Source organism: Cherax quadricarinatus, chromosome 40, assembly GCF_038502225.1.
Source record: "Cherax quadricarinatus isolate ZL_2023a chromosome 40, ASM3850222v1, whole genome shotgun sequence".
NCBI classification, from domain to species: domain Eukaryota; kingdom Metazoa; phylum Arthropoda; class Malacostraca; order Decapoda; family Parastacidae; genus Cherax; species Cherax quadricarinatus.
Window position 1 is genome coordinate 18,631,560 of NC_091331.1, and position 18,953 is coordinate 18,650,512.

Sequence of the window (18,953 nt, forward strand, 5' to 3'; positions counted from 1 at the left end):
ATCCACTAAACACTACACAGAGCGCTAATAAGACACATTTTCACAAAGCAAGCAAGTACTTTACCTTAAGTTCTAAACACTTTGGCAAATGTCTAAAATGAAAATTCAAGTTTCTAAAATAAGATTTTACAATTTTAAATCTCAATGCTGGACATTTTTAACAAAGGCAGTCAAGAATGTCATCTGCAGTTCTTTATGAATTATTAAAATACACATGCGTGTTTAAAATTCCAGTCTGGTTTAATTAAAAATTAGTGCTTTGATATTAGTATATCTCTTGTGCTATGTGCAGCATTAACTGACATTACTCTTTTTAACATACTTCTGATGCTCATCAGATACCAAAATATCATAATTTAAAAATAATTTATTATTATTAAAGTCAGCATCACATACCATCACAATGTTCCCAAAGGAATTAAAAATTTATGAATCTTTCTTACAATCAAAGACAACCTACCACCACACATAAAATATAATAAATTTTTTTCCAAAGATATTTTTCCTAACTTCTTACCTTTTAAGTTGTGGTATTGACTTCATCAATTATAAAACTCTTATAGTCCATATTTCAATAACAGAAATAAGACACCAATTCATAAAAATTATCTACATATAGCTACAAAACTACAAACTACAGTATCACTATTTTTGAAGATTAGTTGGCAAGCTAACTGACCTTCAGAATAACAAATGAACTTATGTACATAACAATATACTACTTGATGATTTTACTTGCCAGCTGCTAACGCTTTCATGCGATTCAGAGCTGAACCAGCTTTAAACCAGGTGATCTGTTGCTCATTGCACGAGTGATTTAACTGAATAGTTTCTGTTGAACCACTGGGGTGTTTGATACGGCACTGAAGAGGCTGAAACAAAATACCTATAATTAATACTAAATTACCAACCTAATTAGTTAATTTCACAAGACCATCCATGTATAAACCTTAAAAATGGAGAAAACTTATTTATGCAAAAAGTCTATTGTACTTGATACATATACTTAATTATCCTCCTCACTTCTCTTAATAACCTTTCATGTAAAAGTAATTTTTTGCATCTATCCAAAACCTTAAAATTAAAACTGACAATAAGGTTTCATGAATGGAGGCAAGATAAATATTAAAATCATACTAACCTTGCCAGGAGCAAAACCTGCTAGGCCAATGAGGGAAATTTTGTCATCAGGGCCAATCTTGTCATAGTCAGCTGGATCAGCAAATGTGAGTGGCAACATGCCTTGCTTCTTCAAATTGGTTTCATGAATACGAGCAAAGGACTTCACAATAATTGCACGACCACCCAGGTGACGAGGCTCAAGAGCAGCATGCTCCCGAGAGCTTCCCTCACCTAAGGATTACAAGGATCAATTCATAAATTATACACAAAGTAATAAAGCCAGTTAGTTACAAGTCAAATGCAAGAAAGCCACACTGGGTAAAAACCTGTCATTAAATTATATTTCCACCATTATTTTATTACAAGTACAGTGGACCCCCGGTTAACGATATTTTTTCACTCCAGAAGTATGTTCAGGTGCCAGTACTGACCGAATTTGTTCCCATAAGGAATATTGTGAAGTCGATTAGTCCATTTCAGACCCCCAAACATACACGTACAAACGCACTTACATAAATACACTTACATAATTGGTCGCATTCGGAGGTGATCGTTATGCGGGGGTCCACTGTATTCACACTAATTACAGGTGCTCCTCAACTTGTGATGAAGTTACGTTCCGATGAACCAATTATAAGTTGAAAATACCCTTTGTCGAACATGAATATAAGATAAATAAGAAAATAAATAGCTACCGTCATTGAATAAATAAACAAACAAATAATTGTCTTAAGTTTCATTTTTTTTTTTTTCAACAAGTCGGTCGTCTCCCACCGAGGCAGGGTGACCCAAAAAAAAAAAGAAAGAAAATCCCCAAAAAGAAAATACTTTCATCATCATTCAACACTTTCACCACACTCACACATTATCACTGCTTTTGCAGAGGTGCTCAGAATACAACAGTTTAGAAGCATATACGTATAGAGATACACAACATATCCCTCCAAACTGCCAATATCCCAAACCCCTCCTTTAAAGTGCAGGCATTGTACTTCCCATTTCCAGGACTCAAGTCCGACTATATGAAAATAACCGGTTTCCCTGAATCCCTTCACTAAATATTACCCTGCTCACACTCCAACAGATCGTCAGGTCCCAAGTATCATTCGTCTCCATTCACTCCTATCTAACACGCTCATCCAAAGTAATTACTTTTCTCATTTTCTTCTCACCAGAAGCAGGAGACACATTTCGGCATTTAGTAGACATAATGGGCTTGGGAAAATTTGGTTAAACACAGAAAAAACACCGTATGATATGTTGCTAAACACTGTATGAAATGTTCCCACCTGTGATTGCTACAGAGACGAAGCATAGTTGGGTGGGTGGTGCTATCATCCAGTATCAGTAGAGAGTATCATATGGCATATCACTAGACAGGGAACAGACCAAAATTCTAAGTTTGATGACTACTGAATGTACATCACTATCGTACCATCATCAAGTCAAAATACCAAAAGTTGAATCATCATTTATAAAGCGAGGAGCATCTGTAAACAATTTATCAATTCTCAAAGATAAATCTGCTTTAATAAGGGAGATACCAGTTTCAAATGATTAACTAAAATTCTTAAAGGATTATTTCTAAAATAGTACTCCACTTACTATACATGATTATCACTTTCACAATGATACACATTTATCTTAAGTATGCTGTTTGAAATAAACACAAATGTACAGCAAAACTTAATTGTGACAACTGTTTGCCAGTACAACAGGCTTTTTCAAGTCAATACAAAATATGCCAAAAGCACATTTAAGCTAGGATGAAAAAGGAAGATAAAAATGAAAGTTAGAGAAAGGTGCTATCTCTACAGGTGAAGGCAACAGATCACAAAGTTTATCAATGGCTGCAGACTTTCTGAAAAATGAAAGGAAACACTAGTTAAAGAAATAGTGTGTGTTCCAATTAAACTGAATGTATCAAATAATGAGTCCAGGGACCAAAAAATGAAATTGGAGGAAATACAAAATACTTTTTCTCATGTGCAAAATCCAGGGCAAAAACCACATCTTGTATTGGGTTTTTAAGGGAGATAGTATATACACTGACAAAGATGTGAGTGACATATTGTGGTCTTAATACGACACATGTTCAGTGGACCATTAATCGGTCTAAAAATTGACAATCTCAAGACTGCAGACATTTTCACAATATCTGACATAACTCCACTTGACTTCAGAAAAGCCATTGATAGCATTCCCATGAATTCTATCCCAGACCCAGACTTGTGAACTCAGTATCCATCAAAAATTACAAGGAACCATTATCTCGTGCTTTAAATATTCTATGTAGAAGGAACTTTGACACAGGAGTTTTGCCAGTCATTAAAAACCACTGATATAGCTCACTCCACAATGGTGAGAGTAAAGCAAATGCAAAAAAAAAAAAAAAAGACAGTGATAGCACTAATGTCACACATAATCAAGGGTGTTAAAAAGCAAGATCACCAATCATGTAGAATCACAATAACTGCACAACCTACAGCAACGTGGTTTTAGACTATTGTCCAGCAGTTACTTTTTGCAACTGCTGGACCATTATAACACCTCCAGGAGACATGAAAGACCAGCATAATGCAGAGGTAGTGTACACCAACTTTGCAAAACCCTTCAACAAGAGACCATGGTGTAATAAATGCACACAATGAGTACAAAAGAAATAACTGGAAAAGAAAGGGGGGGGGGGGGGGGGTAGAAGGATGTATAACTTCCTAACATCTAGAACCCAAAGAGTAATAGTACACAGAGTGAAATAGAGGGATGCCACAGCGCACAGCTCTGTTTTTCGAGGCACAGTACTAACCCCACTTAAATTTGTATGAGTGAAATCCATTGAGGACACAGCGAACCCTAAAACTGATATAAACTTAGCCTTATAGTGGGCCACTGACAACAATATGATGCTTAACAAGATCAAATTTCAGTTACTCAGGAATGGACAGCTTAAGGAAATAAAAACTAGATCAGAGTATAACACAATCCTAAATCACTTATAAGAATGGAAGTTCAATATGAGAGAACTAGAAGGAATAATGTGAGAGTATTTCACATTCAAGGATCACAACAATGTTATTATCATAGCTGCAAGGAAAATGATAGGCTGAATAACCAGAATAGTCAAAACAAGACGTAAAGCCAATGACAATACACTTGCTCTCTCTAGACTGAAATATTGCTGTATCCTAACTGCCTTTTTAAATGCAGGCAAAATTGCAAGTTACTAAATGCTATAGAGAGTTTTTATGAGAACAGTGAGGCTCAGGTTAGGGTGTCTAAGAGAGAGAGAGAGAGATTACTTCCCAGTAAAAGTAAGTCTTAAACAGGGATGTGTTATGTCACCATGGTTGTTTAACATATTTATACATAGAGCTGTAAAAGAAGTAAATGCTAGGGTGTTGGGGAAAGGGGTGGGCTTAAATTATGGGGAATCAAATATAAAATGGGAGTTGACAAAGTTACTTTTTGCTGATGATACTGTGCTTTTGGGCGATTCTAAGAAAAGTTGCAAAGCTTAGTGGACGAATTTGGGAGGGTGTGTAAAGGTAGAAAGTTGAAAGTGAACATGGTTAAGAGTAAGGTGATGAGGGTATCAAACAATTTAGATTAAGAAAAATTGGATACCACATTGGAGGAGAGAGTATGGAAGAAGTGAATGTTTTCAGATATTTGAGAGTTGACTTGTCAGCAGATGGATTTATGAAATATGAGGTTAACCATAGAAATGATGAAGGAAAAAAGGCGAGTGGTGCATTGAGGTATCTGTGGAAACAAAAACTGTTATCCATGGAGGCAAAGAAGAGAATGTACAAGAGTATAGTGGTACCAACACTCTTATATGGGTGTGAAGCTTGGGTTGTAAATGCTGCAGCGAGGCGGCCCTGGAGGCAGTGGAGATGTCCTGTCTAAGGGCAATGTGTGGTATAAATATTGTGAAGCGAATTCAGAGTGTGGAAATTAGGTGTGGAGTTACTAAAAGTATTAGTCAGAGGGCTGAAGAGAGGTTGTTTAGGTGGTTTGATCATTCAGAGAGAATGGAACAAAGCAGAATGACTTGGAGAGCATATAAATCTGTAAGGAAAATAAGGCAGGGTAGGGGTCGTCCCCAAAAAGGTTGGAGGGAGGGGGTAGAGGAGGTTTTGTGGGCGAGGGGCTTGGACTTCCAGCAAGCATGCATAAGTGTGTTAGATAGGAGTGAATGGAGATGAATGGTTTTTGGGACCTGACGAGCTGTTGGAGTGTGAACATGGTAATATTTTGTGAAGGGATTCAGGGAAACCAGTTAGCTGGACTTTAGTCCTGGAAAAGTAAAGTACAATGCCTGCACTTTAGAGGAGGGTTTTGGGATATTCAGTTTGGAGGGACATCTAAACTGTCGTATCTGAGCGCCTCTGCAAAGACAGTGATGAACGATGATGAAAGTTTTTTCTTCCTTTTTGGGTTACCCTGCCTCGGTGGGAAACGGCGACGTGTTAAAAAAAAAAAAAAGTAGAGCTGGAGAACTGTACTCCTTGGAACATGGGTGAAAAAGATGCAATATAATTTACACATGGAAACTTCTGAAGGGACCAGTCCCAAACCTCCACACTGAAATCACTCCATATGAAAGCGAAGGGCACAATGAGTCCACTATGTAGGGGCATGATGAGTTCATTAAGAGAAAATTCAATAAATATAAGGGTACCAAGACACCCACCCTTCATTCATAAGGAGAAATACTAATAAAACCCAAGCTGTCTTCAAAAGGAAACTTGACAGCTTCCTAAAGTCAGTTCCTGATCAATCAGGCTGTTTTTCACATGTTGATCTACTTGTGACTGGCACCAGTAGCCTGGTCAATAAGGACATCAACCAGAACACAAGGGACAGGCCATGGGCGGTGACCCCAGAGACCAACTATAGGTAACCTACAGTTAAGTCAGGTGTGAGCAGGCGAGTAATTGAGGAAGTGAGAAATGAGATCAAGGTGAACGAGAAGTGTGGTACTGCAGGTGGCCCTGGTTACCACATATTGTGTGTGGGAAACCATTTTTAAATTTTTTTTTTTTTTTTTTGTAGTCAAGATCAGGTAAGGGTTCAGCTAATTTGATATTTCCTGGATCTGGGTCTATTTGCAGATCAGGGAAGAGTCCAGGCATTTTGATTCCTAAAAGAACTTTTTCAGCATCTTTTCAGGACATCAGATGTGCAGTTTTGTCATTTATAACACAGAAATTAGTCATGGTGTACATTCTACACACATACTGGTGTTCCTGTATCGAACTGCCAAATTGTGAGACAACTCGCCTACACATTTCTATCACAGGTTCTGCTAAGTATGGTATGTACTCCTTGACTGACACAGCCCAAGTGGTTGAATTGGTGTCTGATGGTAAGAATCTTTAATGGTGCCCAGTGTTATGACTACAACCCCTGTTACTCTTGGAGAGGGTTGGTGTGATGTATTCTGTGGTGTAGCCTGGAAAAAAAAAAAAAAAAGTAATTCTGTTTAGTGTTTTCTTTTATGGGCAATAAGAGTAAGTTGAATGCTTGGCTTCTTCAATCTCACACACATGGGAAACTTGAGTGTCATGAACTTGCTTTTATAAAAGATATCACATTCTTCCTTGAGATGTGGGGCTACGGCTTCTATAGGTTTTAATGAAAAACAACAACAATGGCTATGGTTTGTTTTGTTCCCGGGTCATGCAGTGAACAAAATGAGGCACACTTGTTGACTTTTTCTTCAGTCTGTACAGGATCTACATCCCCAAATATCTTGAGGAAGAATGAGACATCCTGAAAAATATATCATTCAAATTTCCTCTAAGGAGGAAGCTGAGCACACAAAATACCTGTCACACCCACAGAAGAGAACAGTGACAGAAACTATTTTTTTTTCAGGCCATACCACAAAATATATCACATCAACCTTCTCTAAAAATATAAAAAAAGTGTTGCAGTCATAAGAATCAGGCACTATTAACCCTTTGACTGTCACAACCCGAAATCCTGAACTGTCTCCTGATGTCGCAAAATATTTGAAAGAAAAAAATTATTCTTTCTTATGAAATGATAGAGAATCTTTTCCCGATGATAATGACATCAAAAGTACGAAATTTGATGGAAAACCTACAGAATTATGCTCTCACAAATTTAGCGACCTTGGCGACATTTACACATCGGCGATTTTGCCCACGTTGAGCCCTATTTTTGGCCAATTCCATTGTTCCAGTCCACCAAACTCCTAGCTACTTCTTGAGAACTCCATTTGTTCTATCGATTGAGTACAAGAAACTGCCCATTTACCAATTTCAACTACCCAATAAAGTGGTCAGAAATTGGCAATTTGACCAATTTCATGCAAATTAAAAAATGTCAATTTCAAAATAGGGTCCAGAATGAACAATGCAGACATCTCTGTTCATTAGTCACGTCTCCAGACCTGTTATAATACTCTTGGTTTCTATTTTGAATTTTTATTTACACAAAATATAGATTTACTGTTATGCAGACTACTGCAATATCTTAATAATTGTATAAATAACGTCAACCCATTTGTAACTGCTTATCAGAATGGCTAACTGGACATTTATTGGACAATGAGGTCATTTGTTTACTCTTGAACATCGGCAAATATCAAACATTTCTGCCACTTTGAGCTCCATTTCAAGATCCTTTTCATAGTAAAACCAATCAAAATCACATCTATTTCTATAATATGTTTTCCATTCTGTCAAATGAGACCAAGAAAACAAGAATACAACCATAAATACTATACGAAAATGCACCTCAAAGTTGGCGTTTTAATCCAAAAACACGGTCGGAGATTTTTTTTTCCTCATTATGCACTGCGTGCTGCAGGATTTTCTTTATACTGCACACACTGACCACACAGACCCATTCTCTCACATGTGGGCCTACCAGCTTTCTCCTGCCTGATTTGAAGCTGCTAGAATTTTTTAGTATATATAAGTCAAACACATTGGCTCGTAAGATGTATACACACGGCCAAAACAGTCAAAGGGTTAAGACTGTGCCCGACAAATTCAACAACTCACACCACTAGTGTAGGAATTTACACCTTGTGGAACCTGCAATAGGAAATACTGTACATAGGCAACATGTCTCTCAAGAACATCAATATGCATGTAGAATGCATGAATTATGCCTGGATTATATACAGACAAATCTGATATTTGATGCCTTGGAAAAATGCTGCATTAGTATATTATAGAACTTAAAAGATACCAACAACAAATTCCTAGAAGCTGCCATAATCTGCAATTAATACTTTTGAGCGTAACCAGAGTGCCTTCAAACTATTTACACCCTAACCTCCTCTTATATTTTATAAGCAAAAACAGTACAATGGTCTAATGCACTCATGAATTATCCAGTAGGCCTCCTTCAGTGGTCCCTGGCTTAACCAGTAGGCCACCTGCAGTATTCCTCCATTCACTGTCCATACCATGATCTCACACCTCACCTCCTTGACTATCATGTATGACCTCATGCCTGTATAAATAAGCTTGCTGTGTGCTATGAAGTGATTTGAGAAAGCCTGTCGTATGGGCAAAATGTTGTCTCAAAGTTTTGCTCTGCATTTGCCTATTTCAACCATTCTACTGGCTACATGCCATCTCTCTTCACTTAAATAAGTTACTCATTAAAAGGGGTTTCTGATACACATTTACAAAATACTGAAAATTAATGCAAGTATGTTTACCATAGTTGTCATCACCAATGACACACCATTTGATGTTACTGGCTTTATATGCACGAGCAGTGGCAGGTACAGGACCCCACTCTCCTGTTGCCTTGTTCTGTACATTGTTCATTTCACCATTCTCAGCATTGACAGCAGTAAGAAACATGTTGTTTGAGATATTGTCCAAGTGGCCACGGAATTTCAGCCACGGTCCAGCAGCAGAGATGTGGTCAGTTGTGCATTTTCCCTTGACCTGTTGGCAAATACTATATTGTAAGGCATACTGATTTTGATTTCTTAAATTGAGAGTAGTAACTGTATAAAACAACTTTAATGTGTAAATAAATAATGATTCATGTCACACATATTTGTAACTGAACAAGTGTAAAAGTAGCTATACAAAATGCAGAAAAATTAGGACACCTAACATGAATATGACATGCTATTTTTCTTCTTTTAACATAATGACCCTTTCCAACAAAGGCAGAGAGAACTAACTAACTTTTTCTAATGTTAATGACCCACCAAACTTCAACAATACTACCCAAATGTCAAAGAATAGGCCCTGTACTTTTATTTTTTTTATTAATGCACCGGCCATTTCCCACCAAGGCAGGGTGGCCCAAAAAAGAAAAACTTTTATCATTCACTCCATCACTGTCTTGCCAGAGGTGCGCTTACACTACTTTTATAAAACTGCAACATTAGCCCCCCCCCCCCCCCCCCCCCGTCCTTCAGAGTGCCAGCAGTATACTTCCCATCTCCAGGAATCAAGTCTGGCCTGCCAGTTGCCCTGAATCCCTTCATAAATGTTACCTTGCTTACACTCCAACAGCACGTCAAGTCCTAAAAACCACAGGTCTCCATTTGCTCCTATCTAACATGCTCATGCATGTTTGCTGAAAGTCCAAGCCCCTCACACACAAAACCTCCTTTACCCCCCTCCCTCCAACCTTTCCTAGGCTGACCCATACCCTGCCCTGTACTTCTCACCACTAAAAGTCAAGACTGCCAACTATTGACATATATGTACTCAAACAACACTTCAAATCCCAAAGACCTCTTGCAGCCACTATTGTAACATGTTCACATATGTCTGCTGGATGTTTAAACCCCTACTTCAATTGTTGAATATTTGCAACTACTAGACTTAAGAATATTTTCTTAACTTCTTTTGGAATATTTCCTATACTAAAAGCAGCAAAGAGGGTTTTATGCAGAGAAGATAAGGCTGAGCATGTAGGAGAGAAGGAGATTATTTTCCATTAAGAGCAGGTCTTAAGACAATACATAATGTCACCAGAGTTGTTTAATTTAAATACATTAAACCTTTGACATAATGGACCCCAATATAACACTTAAAATTATGGGAAGTATGTCTGTAAATTGTGTGTACTGTGCTATATTAAGTTTACTATATTCATAGATATAAATTGTAAAAGTAGTGAATGCTAGGGTATTAGGGAGATGTGAATCTGATGAAGAGCAAGAGAAGTCATGGTTACTCTTTTCCAGTGACACAGTTCTTTTGGAAGATTCTGAAGAGAAAGTTGCAAAGGATGGTAGATGAATTTGGGTGAATGTTATCCATGGAGGCAAAGAAGGGAATGTATGAAAGTATAGTGGTACCAGCACTCTTATATGGATGTGAAGCTTGGGTTGTAAATGCTGCAGCGAGGAGGCGGTGGAGATGTCCTGTCTAAGGGCAATGTGTGGTGCAAATATTATGCAGAGAATTCGGAGTGGTGAAATTAGGTGTGGAGTTAATTAAAGTATTAGTCAGAGGGCTGAAGAGGGGTTGTTGAGGTGGTTTGGTCATTTAGAGAGAATGGATCAAAGTAGAATGACATGGAAAGCGTACAAATCTGTAGGGGAAGGAAGGTGCGATAGGGGTCGTCCTCGAAAAGGTTGGAGGGGGTAAAGGAGGTTTTGTGGGCGAGGGGCTTGGACTTCCAGCAAGCATTCATGAGCGTGTTAGATAGGAGTGAATGGAGACGACTGGTATTTGGGACCTGAAGAGCTGTTGGAGTGTGAGCAGGGTAATATTTAGTGAGGGGATTCAGGGAAACCGCATGTTTTTATATAGCCGGACTTGAGTACTGGAAATGGGAAGTACAATGCCTGCACTTCAAAAGAGGGGTTTGGGATATTGGCAGTTTGGAGGGATAGTTGTATGTACACGTATATCTTTATACGTATATGTTTCTAAACTGTTGTGTTCTGGGCACCTCTGCAAAAACAGTGATTATGTATGAGTAAGGTGAAAGAGTTGAATGATGAAAATATTTTCTTTTTGGGGATGTTTTCTTTTTGGGTCACCCTGCCCCGATGGGAGACGGCCAACTTGTTAAAAAAAAAAAATCATATTTATGTAAGAGTATGGTGACTGAGGGTATCAAATGAGTTATGTAAAGAAAAATTGGAGATAGCATTGGATGGAATATAGGAGAACTGAATGTGTTCAGATATTTGGGAGTAGACTTGGCAACGGATGGGTTTATGAAGGATTAGGTTAACAATAGAAATGATGAAGAATAAAGGTGAGTGGTGCATTAAGGTATCTGGTGAAAAAAAAAAAAACGCTATCCACGGAGGCAAAGAAGGGAATGTACAAGAGTATAGTGGTACCTACACTCTTATATAGATGTGAAACATGGGTTGTAAATGCTGCAGTGAGGAGCCAGTTAGAGGCAGTGGAGATGTCCTGTCTAAGGGCAATGTGTGGTGTAAATATTATGCAGAGAATTCATAGTGTGGAAATTAGGAGGAGGTGTGGAGTTACTAAAAGTATTATTCAGAGGGTTGAAGAGGGGTTGTTGTGGTGGTTTAGTCATTTAAAGATGGAGCAAAATACGATGACTTTTAAGGTGCATAAATATGTAGCAGAGGGAAGGAGGGGTAGGGGTCATCCTAGGAAAGGATGGAGGAGGGGGGGGGGGGGTAAAAGAGGTTTTGTGTGCAAGGGGCTTGGACATGCAGCAGGTACATGTGAGCATTTTCGATAGAAGTGAATGGAGACAAATGGTTTTTGGGACCTGATGAGCTGTTGGAGTGTAAGCAAGCTAATATTCTGTGAAGGAATTAAGGGAAACAAGTTAGCTGAACTTGAGTCCTGGAAATGGGAAGAACAGTGCCTGCACTTTAAAGGAGGAGTTTGGGATATTGGCAGTTTGGAGAGACATCTAAACTGTCATATCTGAGTGCCTCTGCAAAGACAGTGATTATGTATGAGTAATGGTGAAAGTGTTGAGTGATGATGAAAGTTTTTCTTTCTTTTTGGGTCACCCTGCCTTGGTGGGAGATGGACGAAGTGTTAAAAAAAAAAAAAATTCCATATATATACCGATTATTCCAAGTGAAGCCATATTTGAAGTGCTAAAACACCTTGAAACACTTCTAATATTGTAAGAAATTTGTATAGTGTTAAACATTCAAAAAATTTAAAAAAATAAGAAAAACAATTATATATTAAGTTCAATAATTGTAAAATGTAAACATCGCTGGAGCTTTAATGCTGATGTTGCTGACTAGTGATCATTTTTTCACCAACTTCAACACACCACAAAATCCTAAGATTTTATCAGACTTCACTCTTATTCGATAAAAATACAAGCTCTAATGATCTGTAAGAAAAAATATTTGTTATTTTTAAAAATCTTTCCACACAGGAATTTTTTTCCAGGATCTCCCACAGTTAAACTAGACTCCAAACATCTCTACTCTACATTTCAAAATAGCCTCTCTTACTTTTGTATTAAGGATAAGAAAACTTGTTTTATTGCATATTTCAATGTTTGAGAGTGGTTTGAGGCATTTTTCTCAATTTGAATTCTCTTTCATTTGGCTAAAAAGTTCCTAAATGTTCTTTCATTTGACTTAAATGTGCTTAACATTCTCCAAATGCATAGTGAATATTGCCCACTTCTTACCTCTCACTTTTTTTTATAAACCCCACAATTATAAAAAAAATATTTTTGTACTGTACCTTTCCCTACACCAAAAATGTTGAATTAATACCTTAATAAGAATAGTCATATCTTCCAGGTCCTTGCCATCCCATTTGTCAAAAGGTGACAAAAGTTGAAGTCGTTCAGACTCTGGACTCACATTAACAACCAAATTCGAACCATCTTCTGGAGGTGCCTGAAAAATTCTTCAATTGGATTATAACATTTTTGTAACTAGAACCAGGAATATATTATTATATCATTAATATTCATGTAGAAAAATCACTATCATTTAACAAGCATTGACCTGATACGTGTCCTCTCCAGGGTCAAACCCACGGGTTGGTAACTCATCAGCAAAAGGATCACTGAGCTTGAATTCTTTTCCATCATTTCCAACCTTAAATGTAAGTAAATAAAAGTTAACTACATAATAAGTATGTAAAGTTTGCATTTAGATTAGAGTTTTTGAATGTTTTTATATAAAACAAAACCAAGAACTTTAAATCACGTAACTTACTAAAGAGTCATTTCGTGGATCAAAATCAAGCCTGCCAGCAAGAGTCATAGCAGTAACCAACTCTGGAGACGTAACAAAGGCATGAGTTGCAGGGTTGGCATCATTACGGCCAGTAAAGTTGCGGTTGTATGAAGTAACAATAGTATTCTTCTCTCCCTTCTTGACATCTTGACGATCCCACTGACCAATACATGGCCCACAGGCATTTGCCAAAACAACACCACCAAAGGCACGCAAGGTTTCTGCCTGTTGAGAATAACCTACTATAAAATACGTACTTATTAACTTTTTTCTCCCTATGCTATGCTAGTAAATAATAAGTATTTTTCTTTTCTTTTTAACAGGAAATGTCACATTTTGACATTTTATTCTTAATAGTACAGTACTCTCACCTTGCAGTTCCCCCAACAAAGGCCTTGCAAAATACTGTATACAGTGGACCCCTGACATTTGATATTAATCCATTCCTGAGAGCCATCGAATGTCGAAAATATCGAAAGTCGAATTAATTTTCCCCATAAGAAATAATGGAAATCAAATTAATCCGTGCAATACACCCAAAAGTGTGAAAAAAAAATTTACCACATGAAATATTAAGTTTAATGCAATAGAATAATTAAAATAACAACAATAACAATAGATTAATAACAATAGAATAATTGACACTTACCTTTAATGAAGATCTGGTGATGATTGATGGGATGGGAGGAGGGGAGAGTGTGGATGGTGTTAGTGTTTAGAAGGGGAATCCCCTTCCATTAGGACTTGAACTGGCAGCCTCACCATGCCTTACCACACTGTGTATGCCACTACGATTCTTAAATCTTTCAAACCAACCTTTGCTGGCCTTAAATTCACTCACATCACCACTAGTTGCAGGCAATTTCTTTACCAAATCATCATGCACTCCACTTTCATACTTTGCAATTATCTCTTTCTTCATTTCAATAGTCATTAGCATCTTTTTTCTCGAAGGGTTGGCACTAGAAGCTTTCTTGGGGCCCATGGTTACTTATTTTGCAGAAACAAGCACCAAAAACAGTGATAATATGGATAATATGGAATGTACCGAACGTATCCTTAGATGTGCGCACACTGGCTGGCTTGTAAACACTGGCACACACGGTGCAGTTCAGGCCACACGTGGACACGTCTCGTACGAATCATATCGAATGTCGGGTTTTCCATCAAATGTCGAGGCGAAATTTTTGCGTTAAAATGCATCGAATGTCGGATTTATCGAATGTCGATGCCATCAAATGTCGGGAGTCCACTGTATATTGTACCACCAAATATGTATGGTGGAACCCTGACTGTCGGCCGTTGCGTTTATTGGTTGAATCGTATTTAGGCTGGTTTTTGGGCGAAAATTTTGCTCCATATTTTGGCTGGTGCCTCACAAATCGGCCATATTAGACGCATCAGCCTGCCTCTCGCCAGGATGCCATGCATAGGCGAGTCAGTCTCCCTGTGTCTCTCGGTGAATGAGCACATACTTCGTGCATTCATCAAAACATTTCCTTAAAATCCATTGGTTTTTGTGCTTGTTTATTAAGTGCAACTGTGAAATAACGCACTATGGGCCCAAAGAAAGTTCAGAGTGCCAGCCCTTTGCTAAAGAAAGTGAGAAACACGATAGAACTGAAGAAAGAAATTGTAGAGATCAAGGAGACTTGTGTAATGTGGAGTAGGGTGCAAGCTTTTGCTAAGAAATATCACCCTGACCAAGCTGAAACAAGCCGTATCTGTAACATGTTCAGTGACAAAACTTTGGCCCACTCCAGGCAAATCTTAAGAGGTACCAGAAACAGACCTCTCTGGACAGTTTTTTGTGCAACAGGGGTCCAGCAACTCTCGAGCTGGTCCTAGTGCCATTAAAAGACAAAGAGGGGAAGTAACCCCAAAGAGGGATTCTCCTTCCAAACAATAACCTCTCCCCCTCCCTCTCCCCTCCTCCCTGTCTTCCATACGCCTTCAAAACAGGTATGCAATAATGATTTAAATGTTCATTTATATGCAATTGTCATTTTGTGTATGTAAAATTATAATTAAACTTTACAAAATGTATTTTTTAATATTTTTGGGTGTCTGGAATGGATTAAGTTTTTTTTTTTTTTAACAAGTCGGCCGTCTCCCACCAAGGCAGGGTGACCCAAAAAGAAAAAATCTCCAAAAAGAAAATACTTTCATCATCATTCAACATTTTCACCACACTCACACATAATCAATGTTTTTGCAGAGGTGCCCAGAATACAACAGTTTAGAAGCATATACGTATAATGATACACAACATATCCCCCCAAACTGCCAATATCCTGAACCCCTCCTTTAGAGTGCAGGCATTGTACTTTCCATTTCCAGGACTCAAGTCCAGCTATATAAAAATAACCGGTTTCCCTGAATCCCTTCACTAAATATTAATTGTATTTACATTAATTCTTATGGGAAATATTGCTTCGAATTTAGGCCTTTTTGAATTTAGGCCAACCTTCTGGAACGGATTACAGCTGATATTCAGGGTTCCACTGTAATCAGCGACTGTTACTCTTTGCCATTTAGTTACATCACATGGACATTGCTTCAAATGCTCTAACCCAGCCTCCCTTGAATACTTCATTAAAACAACTGTATGATCTGCATTACTTATTTCCAGACCTGCTAACAAATCAACAACTACAGACAATACCCTCAATACATTACACCTGTGGGACCTTGATTTGAATTCACCCAGTATTATTTTCATTAATCTGATGTACAGTCTATCAACAAAAATTAGCACACCAAAGCTTAGTTAAAACTCCATATTTCAATACAGTGGAACCCCAGATTTCGTACTTAATCCGTTCCAGAAGGTCGTTCTAAATCTGAAAAGTGCGAAAACCGAAGTAATATTTCCCATAAGAAATAATGTAAATACAATTAATCCATTCCAGACACCCAAAAATATTCACAAAAAATTAATTTTAAAAAAAATAACCATAGTTTTACATACAGAAAACAATGATAAATATAAATAAATATAAACATTACATGCCTTTATTGAAGACTCTTGTTGGCGTATTGAAGAAGGCGAGGAGGGGAGAGGGAGTTAAGGTTATTGTTTAGAAGGGGAATCCCCCTCCCTAAGGACTTTAGGTATCAATGCCCTCTCTGGGGTTACTTCCCTTCGTCTTTCACTGGCACTAGGACCAGCTTGAGAATCACTGTACCCCTGTAGCACAAAAAACTGTTCGAGCTCTGTTTCTGGCATCTGGCTTTCCACAACATACACAATTTACTCTTGACGACATTGTTTTTCTTGAACACTGGGATTTTCAGAGTGATACACTAGTAAAGGCTTCACTTTGAAATCTCCACTAGCATTACCAGAAAACAAGAGTGTTAGCCTATCCTTCATAGGTTGTGTCCTGGCAGTGCCTTTTCCTCCTCCGTGATGTAGGTTCTCTTTGGCATTTTCTTCTGAAAGAGGCCTGTTTCGTCACAACTGAACGCTTGTTGAGGGAGGAATCCTTCAGCCTCTACATACTCCTTGAATTCATCAATGAATTCTTCGGCCCCAAGTTTGTCTGAACTTGCAGGCGCACCATGCCTTACAACACCGTGTATTACACTACGCTTCTTGAATCTGTCGAACCAGCCTCTGCTGGCCTTAAATTCACTAACAGCAGCACTCGTTCCAGGAATTTTCTTTACGAGATCCGCATGTAACTGCCCTGCCTTTTCACAAATGACTGACTCCACAACACTATCTCCTGCTAACTGTTTTTGGTTGATCCACACCAACAACATATTTACCCCTTTCACAACTTTAGCTTCTTTGATTACTACTTTCTTTGCTAGTATGGAAAAGATTGTTGATTTCGACTTCCCATGCATTCTGGCAAGCTCAGCTAAACTGTATGCCACTTCCATATTTTTCTATAATCTTTCTTTAATTCTATCGTGTTTCTCAATTTCTTTACTAAAGGGCTGGCACTAGGAACTTTCTTCGGGCCCATGGTGGCTTATTTTGCAGTTACAATCAATAACAAGCACAAAAATTGCAAAATATTTCAGATGAATGCTCACTCAACCAGTGATAGAGCCAGAATGAAGTGGCGTCCCAGTGGGTGGACGCGTCTGATACGTGTGATTCCTGGGAAAAGGTCCGAAATTTGAAGCAAAATTTCACACAAAAAAGTGTCTGAAATCTGAAAAGTCTGATATCCAGCGCGTGCGAAATCCAGGGTTCTATTGTATTACCATATAACTACTGTATATAATATTTAAGAGCAGTCAATAAATAGCTAAACCCTATATTGAACACATTGTAGCATTTTACTTTCAACTTACAATTCCATCCCGTTCAATTGTAGCACGGATCTGTTCTGATCCTGGTGTGATGTGGAAAAGACATTTTGCTTTGAGCCCATGGCTCATGGCTTGCTTCACAATAGATGCACAACGACCCATGTCTTCATAGGAGGAGTTAGTGCAAGATCCAATGAGGCCCACCTTAATATCAATAGGCCAACCCTTCTCCCTGGCAGCTGTACCAACCTTAGAAGAATAAATAACAAACTTAGTTAATTGGTGATATCTAACATTAGCTCTACCTACATAAAAAACTGTTCCACATTTAATGGTACCTGCCATGATAACTCTCATACTCATACCAGAATGAGGAACAGATGAACCTTTTTTCTTGAATTTGAGTACTATTTTATCTAAGGGTGTGGTGTGCCACAGTATCAATATCAGAGGTATTGGATAATTATGAAGTACTGACAAAGCTGAGTATTGGTATCAGTAGGTATTGGCCTAAAATTGTGTTGGTTTTCAGCAAAAATTCTGTTGTTCCATTCCTAATTTCATCCTTTATAGGTGATATAATTCATCATAAAGCTTGCATGTTTAGGCAATGAAAACTGCAGATATGCGAGATAATAATACTAGGTGACTTAATATTTGTTTTCAACAACAAAATAACAGGTTATGTAATAGACATAAGCAATTTTTAGGAATAAATTACACTCAATTAATGCACCATCCCATATTACACAGTTCTCAGCCACCATACCTTACCACATAAGTTTGTAATTGCTCTGAAAACATTAGTCAGTGAGGCATCATTTCCACAGGCCTTAGCGATTATTTTATCAGTTATTTCACCAAGAAAATTATTAAGGAATGGACAGACCTGACCAGGAAAACAGTTTAGGAATCAGATTAACTAGAAACTACAGCAGAGACTGGTAAGCTACAAAACTTTTGGTGGAGTAAATGATGCCTGGGAATTTTTTTCAACCATATTCATTGTCATCTTTGATGATACTGCACCAGTTAGAGGTTAGGATTAAGCGAAGAAATGAACCCTGGACAACTATTGAAATATTAGGTAATATCAAATTCAGATCAGCTTCAGAAAAGATTTAAGGCAAAGATGCAGAATGTCGCAGCACTTAATTAATGAATTTCAGAGGAAAAGAACAAGGTGCAAAGACTTATTAGGAAGCAAAAGCGAGGCACTACTGCTCAAAAAATGTACGTCTTTTTTATTGTAACTTGATTTCAAGTGGTTGATTTTAGTTTATTTTTATAGTTATCATGACTAATTTTTACTATATCTAATAGCAAGGATGCTAACAGAAAGATATTACAAGAACTCCAATGGAAATGAGTCACTGACTTTTTT

General features: G+C 37.9%; 1 protein-coding gene across 1 annotated transcript in view; it reads right to left on the reverse strand.

The window, feature by feature from the left end:
- Positions 1-349: 349 nt before the first annotated feature.
- The window catches only part of LOC128687167 (aconitate hydratase, mitochondrial), a 69,668-nt gene continuing 51,064 nt past the window's right edge, over positions 350-18,953 (reverse strand). The window contains exons 8-14 of the mRNA XM_070092767.1: positions 17,612-17,818; positions 13,280-13,525; positions 13,067-13,159; positions 12,830-12,955; positions 8,831-9,065; positions 1,142-1,353; positions 350-872 (exon numbers count right to left, since the gene is read on the reverse strand). Coding sequence (XP_069948868.1) covers positions 732-872; positions 1,142-1,353; positions 8,831-9,065; positions 12,830-12,955; positions 13,067-13,159; positions 13,280-13,525; positions 17,612-17,818 — 1,260 coding nt within the window. The 3' untranslated portion in view covers positions 350-731. The remainder of the gene's footprint in view (positions 873-1,141; positions 1,354-8,830; positions 9,066-12,829; positions 12,956-13,066; positions 13,160-13,279; positions 13,526-17,611; positions 17,819-18,953) is intronic.